Raw genomic sequence first — 17,394 nt, 5'->3', positions numbered from 1 at the left:
CTATGCGCGTGGACCAATTGGCCAATTCTGTGACGTAATATGGAGGATGTATGAAGTGTACGCAGTCCATTTTTAAATTTTGGAGAGATTAGCAATATTATTATTCCTTGTAGACCAAGCTTGGCTCCAGGAGTAACTTGGCCTTGCTTACAGCTACTAGGAACAGCCTTGCAAAACAACTCATGAAGATAGACATTCTGTGATAAAGGTGTCAAGCTGCTCTGTGAGCTACAAGGTGCCGTAAAAATATGACTGTATTTCAGGGTAGATTGAGAAACGATGTGTATTGCGCATCTTTGCATTCTTCTGCTAAATGCGCACGAATAGCAGCTACGGATCAAATCCATATTAAAACCAGGACATGCTCAAAACGGTCTATCAGGGTCTTTGAAGCTTTTCCCGATATAGAAGCTGACTGCTTTCAGGGGCTTCTTGGAATCCTGAAACACGCTTGATACAGCTCGTTAAGAGAGAACTGCATCCACTGCTTGACAGCTGATGACATCATCGTCGCTAGCAGTAGCTTTTATGAGGAATCTAGACGTCAGCTCTGAGTAGCGGCTGTGAGAACTGCGTGTTTCTATTGACTTGTCTCTCACCGCGCAGGCTTCACAATATGAAGCCAATGCGATTTGTAATGTGGGATGCAGCGGCGAAAACTCATCCGGGGGAGTATTCCAAGCCAATGGACATTTATTCACTCTAAATATATTTAAAGAGCTGCCAAGATGGGCTCGTGGGCTTCATTTTTAAGAATTGAAGCGTGAAGCCATCGGCTCCTACTCATATGACATGTATCACCAGCGGCCTCCAAGCATCGAAGGCCGCGCGCTTTCCGCGGCTTCCGCGGTTTTGTCCCGCGGCAATGAATCCAGACAGCGCGTGATGTTATGTATGCCACGGCCATCGTTTGTGTCGGGTGTTTTGTCCCAGAGGGGCGAATTTGTTCGCGACGAGAGCATCTCCGCGGCGATGCGCTCGCGGATGGTGGCTTAGGGGTCGCGTAGGATCAGAATACGAAGCATGACGCGCAATTGAAAAGATAAGGCATCTGTCTCGAGTTACGTAGCGGTTATTCTTTCGCCCACAATAAAAAGGGGAATCATGCAACCCGGCTGTGCAGAACCGGAATTTCCTACGCCTTATCGGCTCAGAGCCTCCGACGGTATGGAGATGGTTCCCTCGAATTATAGAAGTCGCCATCGCATTATAGTCCAGGGACAGGAAAGGGGTGGATCCTGGATCAAAGCATGAGTAATGCATTGCCAGGAAGGTAATTGCTAGTGTGTTTGAGTCGTCGTGGGATGGCTCTTTTGTGACGAAAAATCGGGCCATTGCCGAAAAGTCCACGTAGCGAGGCTGAATATGACTTCAATCTAGATGTACCTTGTTGTTTATTCTTGGATAGTTGCTAGTGAGCTTCTTTATTTATAACCAAGGCAATATGGCTTCTTCGTGCGTCCAAGTCCAACTTCAACAACTTCAACTTCTCAGGGCGCATCATCACCAAGTTCCATAACCACACTTCAACATGCGTCTTCTGATATTCCTCTCTGGGCTAGCTGTCTCCATCGCTGCCCCTGGTTCTGCACCGCGGGCCGTCCATGCGCCACTCCTTATTCCTCGTGGGGACGATGCAAGCCTCGTTGCCGATAGATACGTCGTCTACCTTCGCTCTGGCGCCTCTGAAGCCGACCACAAAGACGCTATAAAAAGTTTTAATATCAAGCCCAGACACGAATACAAGCACCTCCGCCGCGGTTTTTCAGCCACTCTTGACGGAAATACACTTGCGGGCTTGCGAAGACATCCAGCTGTAGGTTTCTACCCCTGCCGCTCGAATCCAGATGGCACCCTTGACTTACACCCACCGTATTAGGTCGACTTCATTGAACAAGTGACAACGTCTTCCATTTCTAGTTCCGAGCCAGTGAATCGGGCCCTTCAAAACTCGACAGGCACTCCTATCGAGCAGAAGGGCGCAACGTGGAATCTGGGCCGCATTTCAAACCAAAAATCAACTTCCGAGGGTGAATCCAAGTACGTGTACGACTCTCGAGCCGGCGAGGGCACCTGCACCTATGTTATCGACACTGGAGTGGACGACACTCACCCGGTAAGAATACCATACCCAGTCTAGAGAAAGCCCATGCTAAGACTACTATCATGCTGGTAGGAGTTTGAAGGGCGCGCACTGCAAATCAAGTCCTTCGTCGCCAACTCAACCGTCGATGACAGCGCAGACGGCCATGGCACCCACGTTGCCGGCATCATTGGCAGTGCTTCCTACGGAGTAGCAAAAAAGACCAAGATATTCGGCATCAAAGTATTGGACTCTAATGGTGATGCCGAGGGCGACAGGCTCATTGCAGGCTAGTACCCCGTCCGTGTGCCCAAGTACTCGTGTCCATGGCTAATACTTCAGCGCGTCCACAGGCCTCGAGTACGTGCCCGTCGATGCCGCGAATCGCACCTGCCCCAATGGCGTCGTGGTCAATTATAGCATCAATTCAAAAGGCTACGCCAAATCCATCAATGTTGCCGCGGCCGAACTCGCCAAGAAGGGCTATTTCGTGGCCGTCGCGGCCGGCAACAAGCCCAGAGACGTGGCGCAGTCGTCGCCCGCCTCCGAGGCGACGGTCTGCACTGTCGGGTCTATTGATATTAACAATAAGCCTGCCGTCGACACTGGTTACGGCCCGGGCGTTGATCTGATGGCTCCTGGTGTGGACATCTTGTCGCTTCAGCCGGATAACAGAACTGTAAGTTGGGATCTGCCCTGCTCCGACAACTGGGTGTAAAGCTGACGCGGTGCAGTCATTGTTGAGTGGAACGTCAATGGCCACGCCCCATGTTACTGGTCTGGCGGCGTATTTTGCTTCTATTTATGGCAAGTCGGCTATTCCGAACATGTGTCAGTACTTGAAGGACGTGGCGGTCAAGGGGGCGGTCAAGGAGCAGAGGCTGTGTACGGCGAACCTTGTTGCTACTAACGCGGTTGTGGATGTATAAAAATACTACGTATGCGTAGGGATCTGCATGCCAGAATAGCATTGTGAAATGTTTCTGGAGTTTGTATATTTTGAAGTGTTTTCCCTTCTTGGTGGATTGAGAGCAGTACTGGCAAACGGACAACTATCAATGCCGACTAGTACATACAAGGCCAGGACGCATGTTGGCCGTGGGCAGTCAAATATTTAGTGAGACATGGCTTGGGGGCTGGTGGCTTCTGGGCCGTTAAATATATCCAAATAGCATCTAGTTTACAGCGGTACCAAATGTGCACAGATCTGGTGTGTATTCTGCGCGTTTGTGTTCGCCGATACAACCCAGGTATCTCATATCCGGATTCAAATTCACACACAGCTCTAGCGGTTTCAAGATACAGTCATATAGGACCTAATAGAAACCATAGGCAAGCTACTGCAATGTCTGCCATTACTAGACTGCTGGAACCCATGGTAGTGGCGGTAATTTTAGCATGAACAAAGTGTGAAACTTTCTTGGCAGCAATAGTCGTCATTTCATAGATGGGCGAAATGCCGATAAAATGTGACTTCTTGGATCGGGTTGGTACTCATGCCTCGTTGGGGAAGACATGAAGGATGTGGACCGGACTCGCGATACATCACGACCTCACACGCTACTGCTCCTGTTCCAGGCAGAGCACTACAAGTGAAAAGACTTGGTGATATTGCCTAGCCTGTCGTAGGACAATGGCGCTTCCTCTGTTTAATGTTTGCCGATCCATTGCCCAGTCAAATTGACACAAGTCACTCTCTGTCCGCCTTCATAGCATACGCCTTGATGCACTGCATTGGCACCCGACATCCCGCATACCAGCCTCGATAGCCCGGTTAAAGTACTGCGATTCCCCGCCGTGAAAAACCATGTTTACCTCGTGGTGTGCTCCGATTGGGGTATGTCTTGTGAAACCACACTCCCGCGTCAGCCACTACTGTACCATCACCGTCTCATGCCTGCAGACCCTTCAGTCGGCAGCAGAATCTTGGACATTTCAAGGGCCCCAAGACATGATCAATACGATACCAAGCATATTAGACTAGAGAGCATCTGGCTTACGTGTCGCGCAGGCACCATTCATCTCGGCAAGTCTGTAAACTTGATCGCAGCCCAGAGCCAAATCGCACGACTATCGCAGCGACGCGGGGAAGCGCGGCAAGCAAACGAACTAGGCCGAATGTGCATTTGGTCTCGAACACGTCTGCTTCATATGAAAGCTTCAACGGTCGAATCGAAACTGCCGACCAGACCCCTCTCGCACCCATGAACCGACACCAATGACAGCGCTGATCTCTTGCCGATCCCGCCTATTATCTTTCAGCCCTGTGGTTTGGTGCACGCCCCCGTCAAGTGATACCGTGCAGGGTCGAAGACATGCGCCGTCTTATATTGATCATGTGGGTTGACTTTGCAGCGAGGGAAGCGGGAGGAAAGGGTTGTGAACGGGCCGAGGTTGGCTGGCTCCGGCACAATGACGATGATGACTGCATCAAAGGACGTGGTCCAGTTGGCATCCATAACACCCGTGAAATTGTGCAAGAACTCATTTCGTGGGATTGCAGTCTTTGAGGATGAAATATGTTGGGAAGACACGCACTGATAAATATTTATGAGTACTACCATTTCTACATCAATGACATCAAAGTCTACCTATGGTCCGAGTTGAGCACCTTCGTATCCAAATGGATAAATGATGGCTCTTTCCTCAAAAAATTCGCTACCACATAAAACAATCTATGTGGAAGCTAGAACAGCGAAGGCAAGTTGCTACCTACCGTGCTGTTCTGTGGCCAATGAATACTGGCTAGTCTGGCCTGCGATAGGCGTCAGGCTGGTTATAAAACTGTGTCCTGGACTAATTCAGAACGTCATCGGGGAGTAGAAAGAGCCGGTTCCTGTGGAGAACATTTCGTAGGAACGTAGGGGCGCAGTCTAGAGCCGAGATGCCAAGAAGCTTGACATTCGGAGCCGACGGCTTTTCCAGCCCAGCACTCCCATCGAACTGACGGTCGTTTGATGAGTAATGATGCTGAAAAGGACGACGGCCAAAATTGAGGATTCCACTCCGGGTATGAAATACTCCATGGTCGATTTAGATTTGAGGCATCGTTGAAGGCACGCAGGCTATGGATGGCGGAGCGTTTTGCTGCTTAAATAATTATTTTTGAGCTTTGCAGTCAGAATGGGCACGAGGCCACCTTTACCACTACTTTACCGTAGCCCCTGCTGTATGTATTTCCTACTACAAGGCTGTAATACCTGTCAGGCACGAGAGTCAGATCCGCAAGATCGGCAGGGGAGTTGAATGAGATACGTCACGGCGCTGCCACCCAAATTGCTACTGCTTCCATCCTCATCAACCATCAAGATAGATTAATGGGCAGTGGAAGAACTGTTAAGAGTTGGCGTTGGGTTTCGTCGTTGGTTGTGTTGTATTTTCTAGTCTTGCGTGGCTGCAAGTCGGCCGTGGGTACTAGTCTCGAGGACCCCAATGTCTGGCGGTTTGCGGCATGTAATGAAAATTACTCTATGAGATGACAACGTGCGCCCGCACAAACCGTCTTGTAGAAAAGCTCCCGGAGACTTGCTCGGTCTATTACAACACACAGACATAACATGCATGGTAAGTTGGCAAGCTGTGTCGGCATTTAGTGGTCACACAGCACAAGAGAGCAGGGTAGTCGCAGATGAGTACATCATGGGACTTCCGAGGTGTTACGGTGACAGTCTCTGTCGTCTGGGACCAGCAAATTGTGGACGGACGAAGGCGTCTTCTGCGTCGGCAAAAGGATTCACAGTTTGGTCGAGAGCACCCGGAGTGCATTTGACTCGTTTGATGTCCGCACAGTGCTATCCGCTCTGATGATGGTGAAATGTGATGGCAAGAGTCTGAATCCAGAAGGCCATTTCGCACGAGGTTGCGTTGGGTCGTAAAGACGCGTGTGCGGAGTCCGTAGCCAAAGTCTATGAACTCTGGCCAGTTAAAGCGATGACAGTGGTTCGAGAACGGGGGCAGACCAAAGCGAGGGTTACATCGTTCCCAAAGTCCTCAATTCATGGGGAGACACGCGACCACTGAGCTGTGGTGCTACCATAATTCGATCGATGAGTCGCCAAGGTACTGTAGAGCGGGGACAGAGGAGGAAATCTTGGGTAAGGTGCCGGAGTTCATTAGCTACCGTGATCCGGATGAAGAACGGAGCGCTGCATCATTTGAAAGTATCCAGAGGCCGTACGTACCAAATGCATGACAAATAGGCTGGTTTCGCACACACAGCGCGAACCAGCTTCCCATTGACAATCAGGCAGGCAAGACCTGTGACTTGGAACGATGTTGTGCAGGAACGCAAGATGGCGGCCACAAATGCGTTGAGATTGTCGAGAGCCATGTCCTGCGACACCATGTTCCAATAGTATTTTCCAACTCCGGGCCCTTGGGTACTCAGGGGCGGAACAAGAACCGAAACCGACCATCAAGCAGGCACGGGTGTCTGGAAGGATTATTCGCGGTAGACTCTGGCCATGGCCGTGTCGAGGAGAGAGGAAGACATCAAAAGTTGGGGCATGCAACATTAAAAGAAGTAAAGTTTAGACATGGCGCAGGTGGGGCATTGGAGGACGAGCCAACAGTCGACTGGTTGGAAGCAGACAGACACAGAAATAGTATGCACAACAGAATTAGCATGCGCGGAACCGCGGAAGCACACGCCCCTCCTTCGTCCTGGGTGGTTCATTGCACACCGATCAAATCTCGCATAATGGCCCATGGCCATCGGCACTTGGGTAAAGTACCTACCAGGTAGGTAGACATCCGTCAGGGTCAGGCCGTGCCAATACGTAGAAAAGTGTTGGTGTGGTCATGCGAAAGGCTTGCACCGTCGACCCAAAAGAGCTTCGAAATACTTTATAGTGGCCATCATAGCTTCATTGTTCATTTGCAACGGAGAGGGCGTCTGTATTGCTCTGCGCATCTCGGCCGATTCCTTCCATCAACCAACGATGCAGTTTGGGAAGGCGCAGTGGAGCTTGGGTTTGCCTTGCCCCATCCTGTACGGATTATTAGGTACCGATGCGAGCGTAAATGTGCAGAGATGGAGGCGCTGGGGCATCTGGAACGCTCAAGGCACCAGACGAATACCGACGGGCATGGCAGCCTCTCACGGCCTCCTTTGTGCTGGTTCCGTCAATCTTCCCCAACGTCCCCTCATGACCTCATCTCCCATTCTGTTCCAATGCTACGAGGCCCAAGTTACAGTGGCTGTATACAGCCAGGATGCGGACAGAACACGCACAAATGAGTGGTTCTGTCGGGCGTCACGCGGCATTTTGGCTCTGCTTTTCGCAGCCGTGACGCTCTTGCCTGCCTGGTCGACTTTGGGGTCAGCGCCACTGCCGCACGCCCCTCCGCATTGTTCTGCCCCACCGCGAGACCCCTGGATGTCGTAGCCCGCACCTCCACCCCCTCTCGTTCCATCGCCAGCATCGATTGATCCGCCCACATGCGCACTTGCATTGCAGTGACTTGTGTCACCCTCTCCTTCTGCTCCCTTCCCCTTCCGCAATCCATCAAGTCCATATGCATACTCAGCCTTCCTTGTGTCTTGCTTGCCAGAGTCAGAATACAATCGAGCGGACCGCGACGCGTGCACCAAAATAAGCCTCGACTAGCCGGCCCATTTGCGCATACCGAGTGCGACTGCGCAGCTCGCCTTGCCGCCCAAATCGCCGTCCCCGACTACGCTGTGTGTCTCTCGCCTTGCCCGCTTGTTTGATTAGCTTGTTTTCTGTTGGTCTTGCCTTTGTGTTTTCCGGTCGGGTGCTAACCCAGTAGAACGGACCTAGCCTTCAAACCTCGTCCTTCGGACTCTGCCAAGTTCAACTTTGCTGCCGATTGAGCCATTGGATGGATGTGTTTGCTGTGCGGCCTAGACCTTGCATCCCCCATCGTTCGACTAGACCTTCTGCCTTTCTGAATGCCGTTTCTGCTATCGGTGAGGGCTGTGTTCGATTGCACTGCGTCTTGAATTTCGTGGACGCGGCCGGCCGCCACCACGCGCATTTACCTATTGCATTCCGCATTTTGCACGCACGCGGAAGCGCACACACCTGCACATACACACCCCCTGCCTTTGTCTATGACCTGTCTCATCTGCATTTACTGTCGTATTCACTCTTTCCCAATTAGAAAGTCCCACCAGACATGTTTCTGCCCAGTATAAATACCACGGGGGAGGACCTCTACGAGGTGGTGGTTGAGACACCCTGGTTGTCAACAATCTACTCCCCCGGCCTTCAACAAAGCTTGACGCGGATTCCTGGCGTCATGAAGTTCGTCAAATTCGCCTCGGCGGCTGTTCTTGCTGTCATTGGTGGACAGGTAGGAGCCGATTCTTCTTTTACTCCTGCCAGACCTCCGGCTGTTCCTCTGGCCGTGCGTAATCCATATCTGAATGTCTGGCTCAACGGGCAAGAAAACGGCCCTCACGCTATCCTCCCGGGGCAATGGCCCAAATTCTGGGCGTAAGTTCTGCCCCCCTTTCCCCCAACGGTGATCTCAAATTGCACAAGTTTTAGCATCAAGATCACGGGAGAGACGCAGTAGCTAATTTTCCCATTCTCTGCCGCGTACAGAACCGGGATTCAAGGATGGCAAGGCTTCGTCAAGGTCGACGGTGAAGTATATAACTGGATGGGTGGCGCTCCTGGAGCTCCGAATGTCGACCAGTTGAGCTTAGAGTATACGTCAACTCGTAGCATCTTCAACATGTCGGTTGCTGACAAGGTTGACATGCGAGTGGAATTTCTATCGCCCGTCTACCCAGACGACTTGAGGCGCCAATCTGTCCCCTTTTCATACATCAACGTTGCTGTTAAATCTCGCGACGGCAAGTCGCACAGAGTGCAAGTCTATTCCGACGTGTCGGGAGGTCAGTCAGAGCCCCTTGGCACCCTTGACACCCGTGGCTGTGAGCTTTCTGCTGACGTACGTGTTCTCAGAATGGGCATCGGGCGACACTGGAGCAGTGGTTGAATGGGATACTTCATCCAATTATGGCGTGCGTAGCCACAGGTTCTGGAAACAGAAAGAGACCGTCTTCCAGGAGGATGGAGAAAATGCAGCTTGGGGCACTTGGTACTGGTCCACTGGTGACCAGAGTGGTGTAAGCTACAAGATTGGTTCTGACGTGGATGTACGCGGGCAATTCCTCCAAGAGGGGTCGCTGGACAACCGGGTTGACAACCTGTTCCGCGCCGTCAATGACAGGTGGTGAGTCAAAACTCTATTGCATCTTGACATCACTGGAAACACTGCTGACCGGGGACCAAAGGCCCGTCTTTGCCCTTTCCCGTGATCTAGGCACTGTCAAGGGCGGATGGGCCGAGACTGTCTTTACCATCGGGGTGGCCCAACGGGACAGTATTCAGTGGGTTGGGGAGGCTGCAGACCCGCAGAGCGTGCCATCTCTATGGGCTTCATATTTTCAGGAGAATGACCTAGTCCCATTTTTCTACCACGACTACGACAATGCCACGCATGCTGCCAATCGATTGGATCTTCGCATCCAGAGAGACTCTGTTGCTGCTGCTGGCCAGGACTATGCAACAATCACCACTCTATCTCTTCGACAAACCTTTGGTGCCCTCGCATACACAGGCACCCCAGACAATCCTTTAATTTTCCTCAAAGAAATTTCGTCAAATAGTGACATTCAAACTGTTGACGTCATCTTCCCTGCGTTCCCCATCCTCTTGTACTTGAACCCGAACCTGCTCAAGTATCTTCTCGAGCCTCTTTTGCTCAATGACCGATACCACTATCCGAATGACTTTGCACAGCACGACTTGGGGCGTTTTCCCAGGGCCCTTGGCTACGCTGATGGGAACGATGAACACATGCCCCTGGAGGAGTGCGGCAACATGATTATCATGATGCTTGCCTATTCTCAGATGAAGCATGACGACGAATATCTTTCGGCCAATTGGGATTTGCTCGTCAAATGGGCTCAGTACATGATAGACGACGCCAAGATCCCTGCGAGCCAGCTCTCTACCGATGACTTTGCTGGCCACCTTGCGTAAGTCTCGCCCAAAGCCACGTGAAGACGAGTCCCAAGTTAACCATGTGACCATAGTAACCAGACCAATCTGGCCATCAAAGGCATCATTGCCCTCCAAGCCATGTCCGAAGTCGCCACCCGGGCCGGGTTCGAAGACGAGAGTAGCAAATACTCTACTCTGGCCAAGGAATACCTTGAATTCTGGACTGAGCATGGCGTCAATGCCGAGGCCGGGCATAGCATGCTGCAGTATGACAACAAAGACTCTTACGGTACGCGCACTGCACGCTCATCAATAGTCACTAGGGAGAGCTAACACATGGGGTGCCAGGTCTCCTCTACAATATCTACCCAGACAAGCTTTTAGGTCTCGACTTTATTCCCCAGGAAATCTACGACATGCAAAGCGACTTTTACCTCAAGACGCAAAAGGAATATGGCGTTATTCTCGACACGCGCAACGTCTGGACCAAGGTGGATTGGGAGCTGTTCGCGGCCGCTGTAGCCAAGCCCGAAACGCAGAACATGTTCATCTCCAAGATTGCCAGATGGATCAACGAGACGCCCACCTGGCGTGCCTTTACAGACCTGTACGACGTGAATACTGGTGGCTATCCTGGGGGTCTTCAATTCACGGCGAGACCTGTGGTGGGCGGCACGTTCTCGTTGCTTGCGCTGAAGAAATAGACGCAGCACAAATAGAGTCACGATTCGGCGGCTAGGATTATAGTTGTTTTTGTTTTGGAAACAGCCCCTTTTCAAGCGTATCATGCCCTTATTTCCGCTCACAAACAGTCTCGTTGCATCCCGTAGTTCAGTATTGCTACAAGGCAGCCTTTTTTTTTCCCGGACAAGCAGACCGGTCCAGTTGGTATTTGATGCGCAGTAGTTATCGCATAGTGGACACTGCATGGGCCTATCGCTTGTGTTGGAACAAACAGGACTCTTTTGAGCCTGCTGGTCTCGATGGTTGCTTTTTCAAGGGCTTGGGTCATAAGGAGCCCTAGCACTCTGGTGGTTTTTAGGGGCTCTGAATACACATGTAAGTATAAAAGGGGACCCTGATGATCAACATGATGAATCAATTCAATTAAACACGATCAAATTGCTCTACTATTTCCAACAGCTTGCCGACTCATTGAATGGCACAAATAAAACATGGAGTCCCACACAGATTCAAAAGCTCACGTGTAATACGACACAACGGGCAAACACGTCTTGGTGTTACAATGTCATATAAGCAAGCTGTACTAGTGGATTCCGAGACTCGAGGCCGTCACTGTGAGCAGTTTGCCACGGCGTTCTAAATTACATTCCGGCAATGACTATCGAGCGAGTGAGCGTCTTGCCATCTGAATCATTTCACGGGTGACAAATATATACACTGGACAGGACTAATCAGCACAAGGTGGGCAAAAGTATATGAAAGCTTTGATGAATTCAGTGTTCCTAATGCTACTCTTCTCTAGAGTACTTGCTTTCCTTTCCACACCGAGGCTCCCCATGCCGTCTCGTTGCACAACCGACCTTGCCCCGACTTGACTCTTCCGTCAACGCCGTACAATCCCCTACTCCGCGTCGTCGCACTTGCCCTGCTCAAACAATTCCTGCGACTGGGTGAGCAGATTCTCAATCTTGGCGGCGTGTCGCTTGGCGATGTTCCTGGCCATGCTGTGGCTGATCTTGTTGCAGATGGACTGGGTGAGGGCGCGGCCGGCGGTGCACAGGGCGCCGATCTTCTCGCGCGCCAGGCCGCACTTCTTGGCCTTCTTGACGGCGTCGACCTTTTCCTTGACGGCGTCGAGGAGTCTCTTGGCCGACTTGTCCATCTCCTGGACGGGCTTGAGGAGCACCAGGGCGCCGGCGAGGCCGATGGGGTCCGAGTTGTCGACGATGGCCTGGCAGGTCTGGATGTTGGCGGTGACGGCGTCGGTGGCGTTGACGACGGGCTGGATGGTGCCTTCGAAGGCCTTGGTCTCGGCGTCGAGCTTGGTGATGGAGCCGGTGACGTCGTTGAGGCACTTGGGGAGGTCGTGGTCGCCTGCGCGGGGGAGGATGGCCGCGTGGGTGCCCGAGAGGGCGAGGAGGGCGAGGGCGGCGAACTTCATGGTTGCTTTTGGTGGTGGTGGGTGCTTTTTGTGTGCGTGGTGGGAAGGGAGGTGGGATTTGGGGATGATGTTGTTGGAGTTGACTTTTTGTTGGCTGGGGCGTCCTGGGGGCTTTATATAATGGCCTTCTTGGGGGATCTGGAGCTTGCTAGCAAATGTTGTTGGAGGGCTAACTCGGTCGTTTGCGTCACCTTGCGAGGATGAGTCTGTAGGCTCGGTGGTATTGGCGGAGCTAGGATCGAGCGAGTGGTGATATCTGCGCCGAGTCGTGGAAAGGGGTTTGGGGCGCATGGGGCAAAAACGGCGTCGGGCGCAGCATCTCATTACGAATGGGGGACTTGGCTCAAAATCAAGACTAAATTCGTGCTTAGCTGCGTAATCTTGCCGGTTTAGCTTATCCTTAGGTCCGGTATCATGCGGTCACTCTGTCGTCCGGCGGAAGTCGTGAACATTGAAGTCTTCAGGCACGGGTCATGAGGCGGCATTGAGTTTCGCCCAGCAAGTCGCTTGAGCAAGCTGGGCCTAGCGCAAGGCGCGCGACGTAAAACACGAGTTTGGTCTGGTCGAATTTGTCTTGCCGCGCGTGGCATCATGCCATCATCGTCTGAGCATCAGATTGCCCAGAGCGGCAAGAGGCTCGGCCATACGCATCATCCATTTGGGGAACTGGCGCCGTGTTTTCTTGCTATATCGACTGTGTAGTGCAGGTCCAGCAGCCTCGGGCCATTTTTAGACACTTATACTGTTCATGTCCTCCTGGGTCCGGCGTCGCGGTCATATGATGATTATGCACGAGGGACTGCTCGTGGACGTCACGGCCTGGCTGTCCAATCTGGGGACCCGGCACTGTTGACAATGTTGCAGTTTGGAGGGCTTTTGCGTCCTTTAACCGCTGCTCTATTTGACGGTATCAGCCCATATCGAGCACACGGAGCTGTCGGGCCCTTTTCATCTCTACTCTTGACCAAATATCCCCGATATCCCTTTTGGTCTTGACGTGGTCCTGTGACGGCACAAAGTGTGGGCAGCCTCACGCTCACCCGGGCAATACGCCTAGGACTACCCTAGATACTACACCTACAGTTGGACGTGAGGAGAGACGTGTGAAGGCGGACTGGCTGAATGGATCAGATCGAATACTGTCGTTGTGGGTGGAAGAAGAGCGATAACAGACTGCGGTTGGGCTCTTTGCGTTATTGTAATGTCTCCACGGCCATTTTCGGCGGCGTGTATAGCAAAGTGAAATTACTTGCTAGGATGACTACTCCGTGCTGGTCCAAGATGGGTAATGTTGACTGATACTACCTGCTCAGTCAAACTCAACTGTAGTAGCTGCTGGCATCAGTCATGCTGCCTGACACAACCTTAAGAACAAGCCTTCAATGCTGCGTTCCGACATTTGTACCAATATTCTCAGATCTTAAAACGGAACACGGTCACAATGAGTTCACTCGGTTACACCCTGATGCCGGTATCGAGGTGATCTGTATGTGGGAACCACATCACCAAACGTAGTGAACTAATGAGCTCGCAGTAGTTCAGTATCCAGGGACTGGTATCTTTGACTGTCTCAAACTACATCAATCCCCTTGAACCGATGGGAACCATCTAACGTACTACCTAGTCTAAAAGAAAGGTCATAGGATGTAGGTATTATGCCAGGCCAACAGGCTGTTCACTCTTGGTAGAACCACACATCCGTTGGTGCCCTATGAGAGGATCGGAATGCCGGCCTACTCCATGCCCTGATAAATAGCCGGGGGCAAAATGGCAACAATAGAGCCATAAAGCCAAGTGAGGCCATATTAGCATCTTCGTTCTCGTCAGCTGGCTACGTATTCCAAGGGAATTAGTGATTCAGGTGCCGCACAAGTAGCAACTGCAGGCCACACGGCTCTATTCAGCGTATAAATAGCTAGATGACCGTAGGAGTTTTCAAGACCAAGTACCCTGAAACTAGCGAGGAGTGCAAGAACGGAAGTATTGGTAACGTTGCGCGGTACGCCTTTGTCGATGATGGCCAAGTCGCTTGGAGTACGTAGAATTAGACTCGGATAGACGCATTACATAGGACGATGTGCGTTTATCTAACCGTCTCTTGTTGAATATATAATTTGAAATTGTCGTGCCGTTCACTGCCAAAATCAATTTAAAGAATTGGATAACCAGGCAGTGTTGTGTTTTCTAAAAGTTACCAAACACAACCAAAACTCGTAGCAGACCGAGGTTAAGCCTGACACTACTTGTTGTAAACATTCATGGAAAGGTAGAGATGGTGGTGGCTACTGTCTAATCATATTAGGTTGATGCGATCTCTTGACTATCAGAAATGTATTTAAAATGCTTCACACATTTCATGTATTACTAAGCCCTGCAATTTTATACCACCGTTAACGGAAAAGTACGTGTAGAGAATCTCTCGTACTTGTACTATAGTTTTAAAGCTCAAGTTAAACTAACAAGCAACAGCTAACTATAGAGGACTCGAAGCCAATGCAGAGACACTCAATAGGCTACATTCTAGTTAGACTTGCTTCCATTTAACCATGCAATTTGAACTGCAATAAGAACCAGTCCTTAGTATCCGTTCCATTCTAGCTTCCCTCACAATAAATTTCAATCTCCAAAGTCGTTGGCAAAAGGCTCAACCCCACGCTTCACCCGTTACAAGCCAAACGGCCAGGTCTCATCGTATTCCAGAGGCTCCTCCGGCTGCTGAGTTTCAATACCCCTCACAGGGGACGAGCTATCGAACCACAAGAAGCCATCAAACTGTTCCGGAAGAATAGCCGAAGAATAGTGAGATTGCCTTTCCGTCCTCGGCTTGTATATGACGCCAATAAACCGCTCCAGCCGCGGCTTCATCAATTCCCTCCGCAGGGCCCCGTCGCATTTTCCACGTCTGAGGTCCAGAGCAAAGCTGTCAATGCCCGTGGCATGCATCAGCTCCTCATAGCTGCCGGGCAATGCTGGCTGTACCTTGACAACCCGCATATCGCCGCCCCAGGTACTCGCTGCTGCAACGCTTCCAGTGTACGTGCCACAACCTATACTCAGGCAGGATTGGCCGTACGTCTCCTTGCAAAGTTGGCCAATGTTGATTTCACGCCGAGAAGCGCCCATGCTGGTCGCCCGGGCGTCGCCAACATGGCTGTTATGTGCCCACACAATGGCTTTTGACTTGACGCCTCGGTGCTTGAGGATTCGGCCCAGCGTGTTGGCCATGTGCGTGTCTCGCAGGTTCCAAGACTCGTTGAGCCCATAATACATTGTCTTGTAGTACCGCTCTGCGTCTGTAACGACTCGTCAGTCATGGCTGTGTGACAAACACGCTCCCCGTCTGTGTCGACTCACCCGCCGCCACTCTTGCATTCTGCTCTGCGCTATGAAACTCGTCCCCGTCCCAGTGGACCGAGGAGTATTGCACGCGCTTCTTGAGCAAATCCTGCAGCATGGAGATGACTTCTTTTTCGTGGACTTGGAATCCTGTGGCGAGGGCTGCGACGCCGTAGTCGTGAGGGTCGTCTGCCCACACCATGAGCTGCTCGTACCTGTGCCTTGCTAATTCGGCCATGTCGCCGTCTACTTTGTCGAGATAGTCAATGACGGCCTGCATGGAGCTGCGGAGAGAATACAAGTCCAGTCCGTAGAAGCCGACGGATTCGTGTACAGATTTGCCTTGGCTCGTGTTGTATTTCCGGAGCCACTCTACAAATTCTTGTACTTCCGAGTTTCGCCACATCCACGTCGGGAAGCGCATGAATGGTGCCTCGCGTGCGTCTTTTGTTTTGCCAACGGCCGTGAGACTGATGCCTTTGTCGGGAGGTACTCGCCGCCGGACATATCTATCCACAACTTCTGCGTCTGGCCAGTCGCCTTCGATGGCGATAATGTTGAACCCGTGGTGTTCAATCATGTACTTGGACAACTCGGCTCGCGCCGTGTAGAACTCAGACGTCCCATGCGAAGCATCCCCCAGCAGTAGTACCTTGCATTTCCCAAAGTCATCGAATGCCTTGTTATAGGTTGCGCTGCCTGACGCAGAGTCGAACGATATAGCATTGGCCGCTAGGAGACCACATGGTGAGTTTGGGTCTTTCGTAGGTTCTTTGCCAACTGAAGTCATTGTTGTGGTTGTGTCTCAACGTCTCATCTTTGTACTTGTTCAGTGTGCCATTCCACTGATGTTAGCGTTCAAGTTGAATTTCGGAGCACATGCATTGAGACACTTACACGCAGGGGCCAGAGTATGACAACTTGTTCGCTATATTACTGGCTTCGCCTCACCTCTGCGTAACCCGCTGGTGGTCACACCTAGTCCTTCATTGAATCATTCCGCCCGTCACGTATTATATTTCAGAGGCGGGTGAAAATTCTGCCGCAGAAGTGTATGCGGAAAACTCAACACCCTCAAATGAGTACGTACTGTGGAATTGGTGGGAAGATATGACGTGACATGTCCGTCATCCAACGCCATGTCTATTTTGTGGCCCCCAGTGCCATCTTGAATCAATACAGCCCCGAATGTCCCTATTGGCTGGTTTTTCAGCCTTGGTCGCAATTTGCCGCGAATGACAAGCGCCGTTGTCCGAACCGCCAGTTATAACCACATCAATGAGGCCTTGACCATTCTCTCATATCTCGCGACGCCTAGGCAAGAATTCTGGAGTCGGGCATGATATGCTTCTTTATCCCAGGCTGTATGAATATTGACGCGAGAAGAGGGTAGACGATATTGGACGGACTTGTATAAACCTCCGTTCTAATTCCCGGGGGCATCGACCTCGACTACCAATGCCTTGCGAACCCATCAAACTTCAAACTCGTTGCCAGAGCTACAGCACACTTGCAACTCCATGGCCCGTGTCGGTGGACCCCTCCTCGTTGTGTGTCATGTCTGGTGCGTGACGTGGGTTGCTGGAGTTGAAAATTTAGCCACGTTGTCTTGGCACCTCGTCTGTAGCCGAGTGTGTGGTACCCTCTTCCGTATTGCAATAAAGGATTGGTGCCATGCAGGTGACGGTTTGTATAGAGTCAAGTCTATTAGCCGCAACCACTACTCAAGACCAGAGTTATATACACAACAGTGGTGCCCAAGTGGACCGGGACGCCTCCTCGGCTGGGGCGGAATATCGTTTGACATGCTCAACGGTTTCTTATTGTCAGTCGAGCTGAGCCTTCAGTTGAATCAATGGCAAATTATC

At 51.5% G+C, this 17,394-nt stretch overlaps 4 protein-coding genes across 4 annotated transcripts; 2 read left to right on the top strand and 2 right to left on the bottom strand.

Moving 5' to 3' along the window:
* Positions 1–1,531: 1,531 nt before the first annotated feature.
* Positions 1,532–3,012, top strand: PROR_1 (Proteinase R; the record flags this gene model as incomplete). The annotated part of the gene is made up of 5 exons (XM_066131087.1): positions 1,532–1,816; positions 1,880–2,116; positions 2,177–2,372; positions 2,437–2,762; positions 2,818–3,012. 5 exons carry the CDS (start codon positions 1,532–1,534, stop codon positions 3,010–3,012), a joined length of 1,239 nt encoding a protein of 412 aa, XP_065987100.1.
* Positions 3,013–8,224: 5,212 nt separating this feature from the next.
* On the top strand, positions 8,225–10,769 carry gtaA (Glutaminase A; the record flags this gene model as incomplete). The annotated part of the gene is made up of 6 exons (XM_014689788.1): positions 8,225–8,544; positions 8,656–8,951; positions 9,022–9,292; positions 9,354–10,100; positions 10,158–10,354; positions 10,414–10,769. 6 exons carry the CDS (start codon positions 8,225–8,227, stop codon positions 10,767–10,769), a joined length of 2,187 nt encoding a protein of 728 aa, XP_014545274.1.
* Positions 10,770–11,650: 881 nt separating this feature from the next.
* On the bottom strand, positions 11,651–12,481 carry G6M90_00g078330 (uncharacterized protein; the record flags this gene model as incomplete). The annotated part of the gene is made up of 1 exon (XM_014689789.1): positions 11,651–12,481. One exon carries the CDS (start codon positions 12,479–12,481, stop codon positions 11,651–11,653), a length of 831 nt encoding a protein of 276 aa, XP_014545275.1.
* A 2,373-nt stretch (positions 12,482–14,854) lies between these two features.
* On the bottom strand, positions 14,855–16,316 carry G6M90_00g078320 (uncharacterized protein; the record flags this gene model as incomplete). The annotated part of the gene is made up of 2 exons (XM_014689790.1): positions 14,855–15,483; positions 15,545–16,316. The coding sequence occupies 2 exons, from the start codon at positions 16,314–16,316 to the stop codon at positions 14,855–14,857; spliced, it is 1,401 nt and encodes a 466-aa protein (XP_014545276.1).
* Positions 16,317–17,394: the final 1,078 nt, after the last annotated feature.

The sequence above is a fragment of the Metarhizium brunneum genome, chromosome 4 (assembly GCF_013426205.1).
Source record: "Metarhizium brunneum chromosome 4, complete sequence".
NCBI classification, from domain to species: Eukaryota; Fungi; Ascomycota; class Sordariomycetes; order Hypocreales; family Clavicipitaceae; genus Metarhizium; species Metarhizium brunneum.
This window is presented reverse-complemented; position numbering and strand designations above follow the sequence as displayed.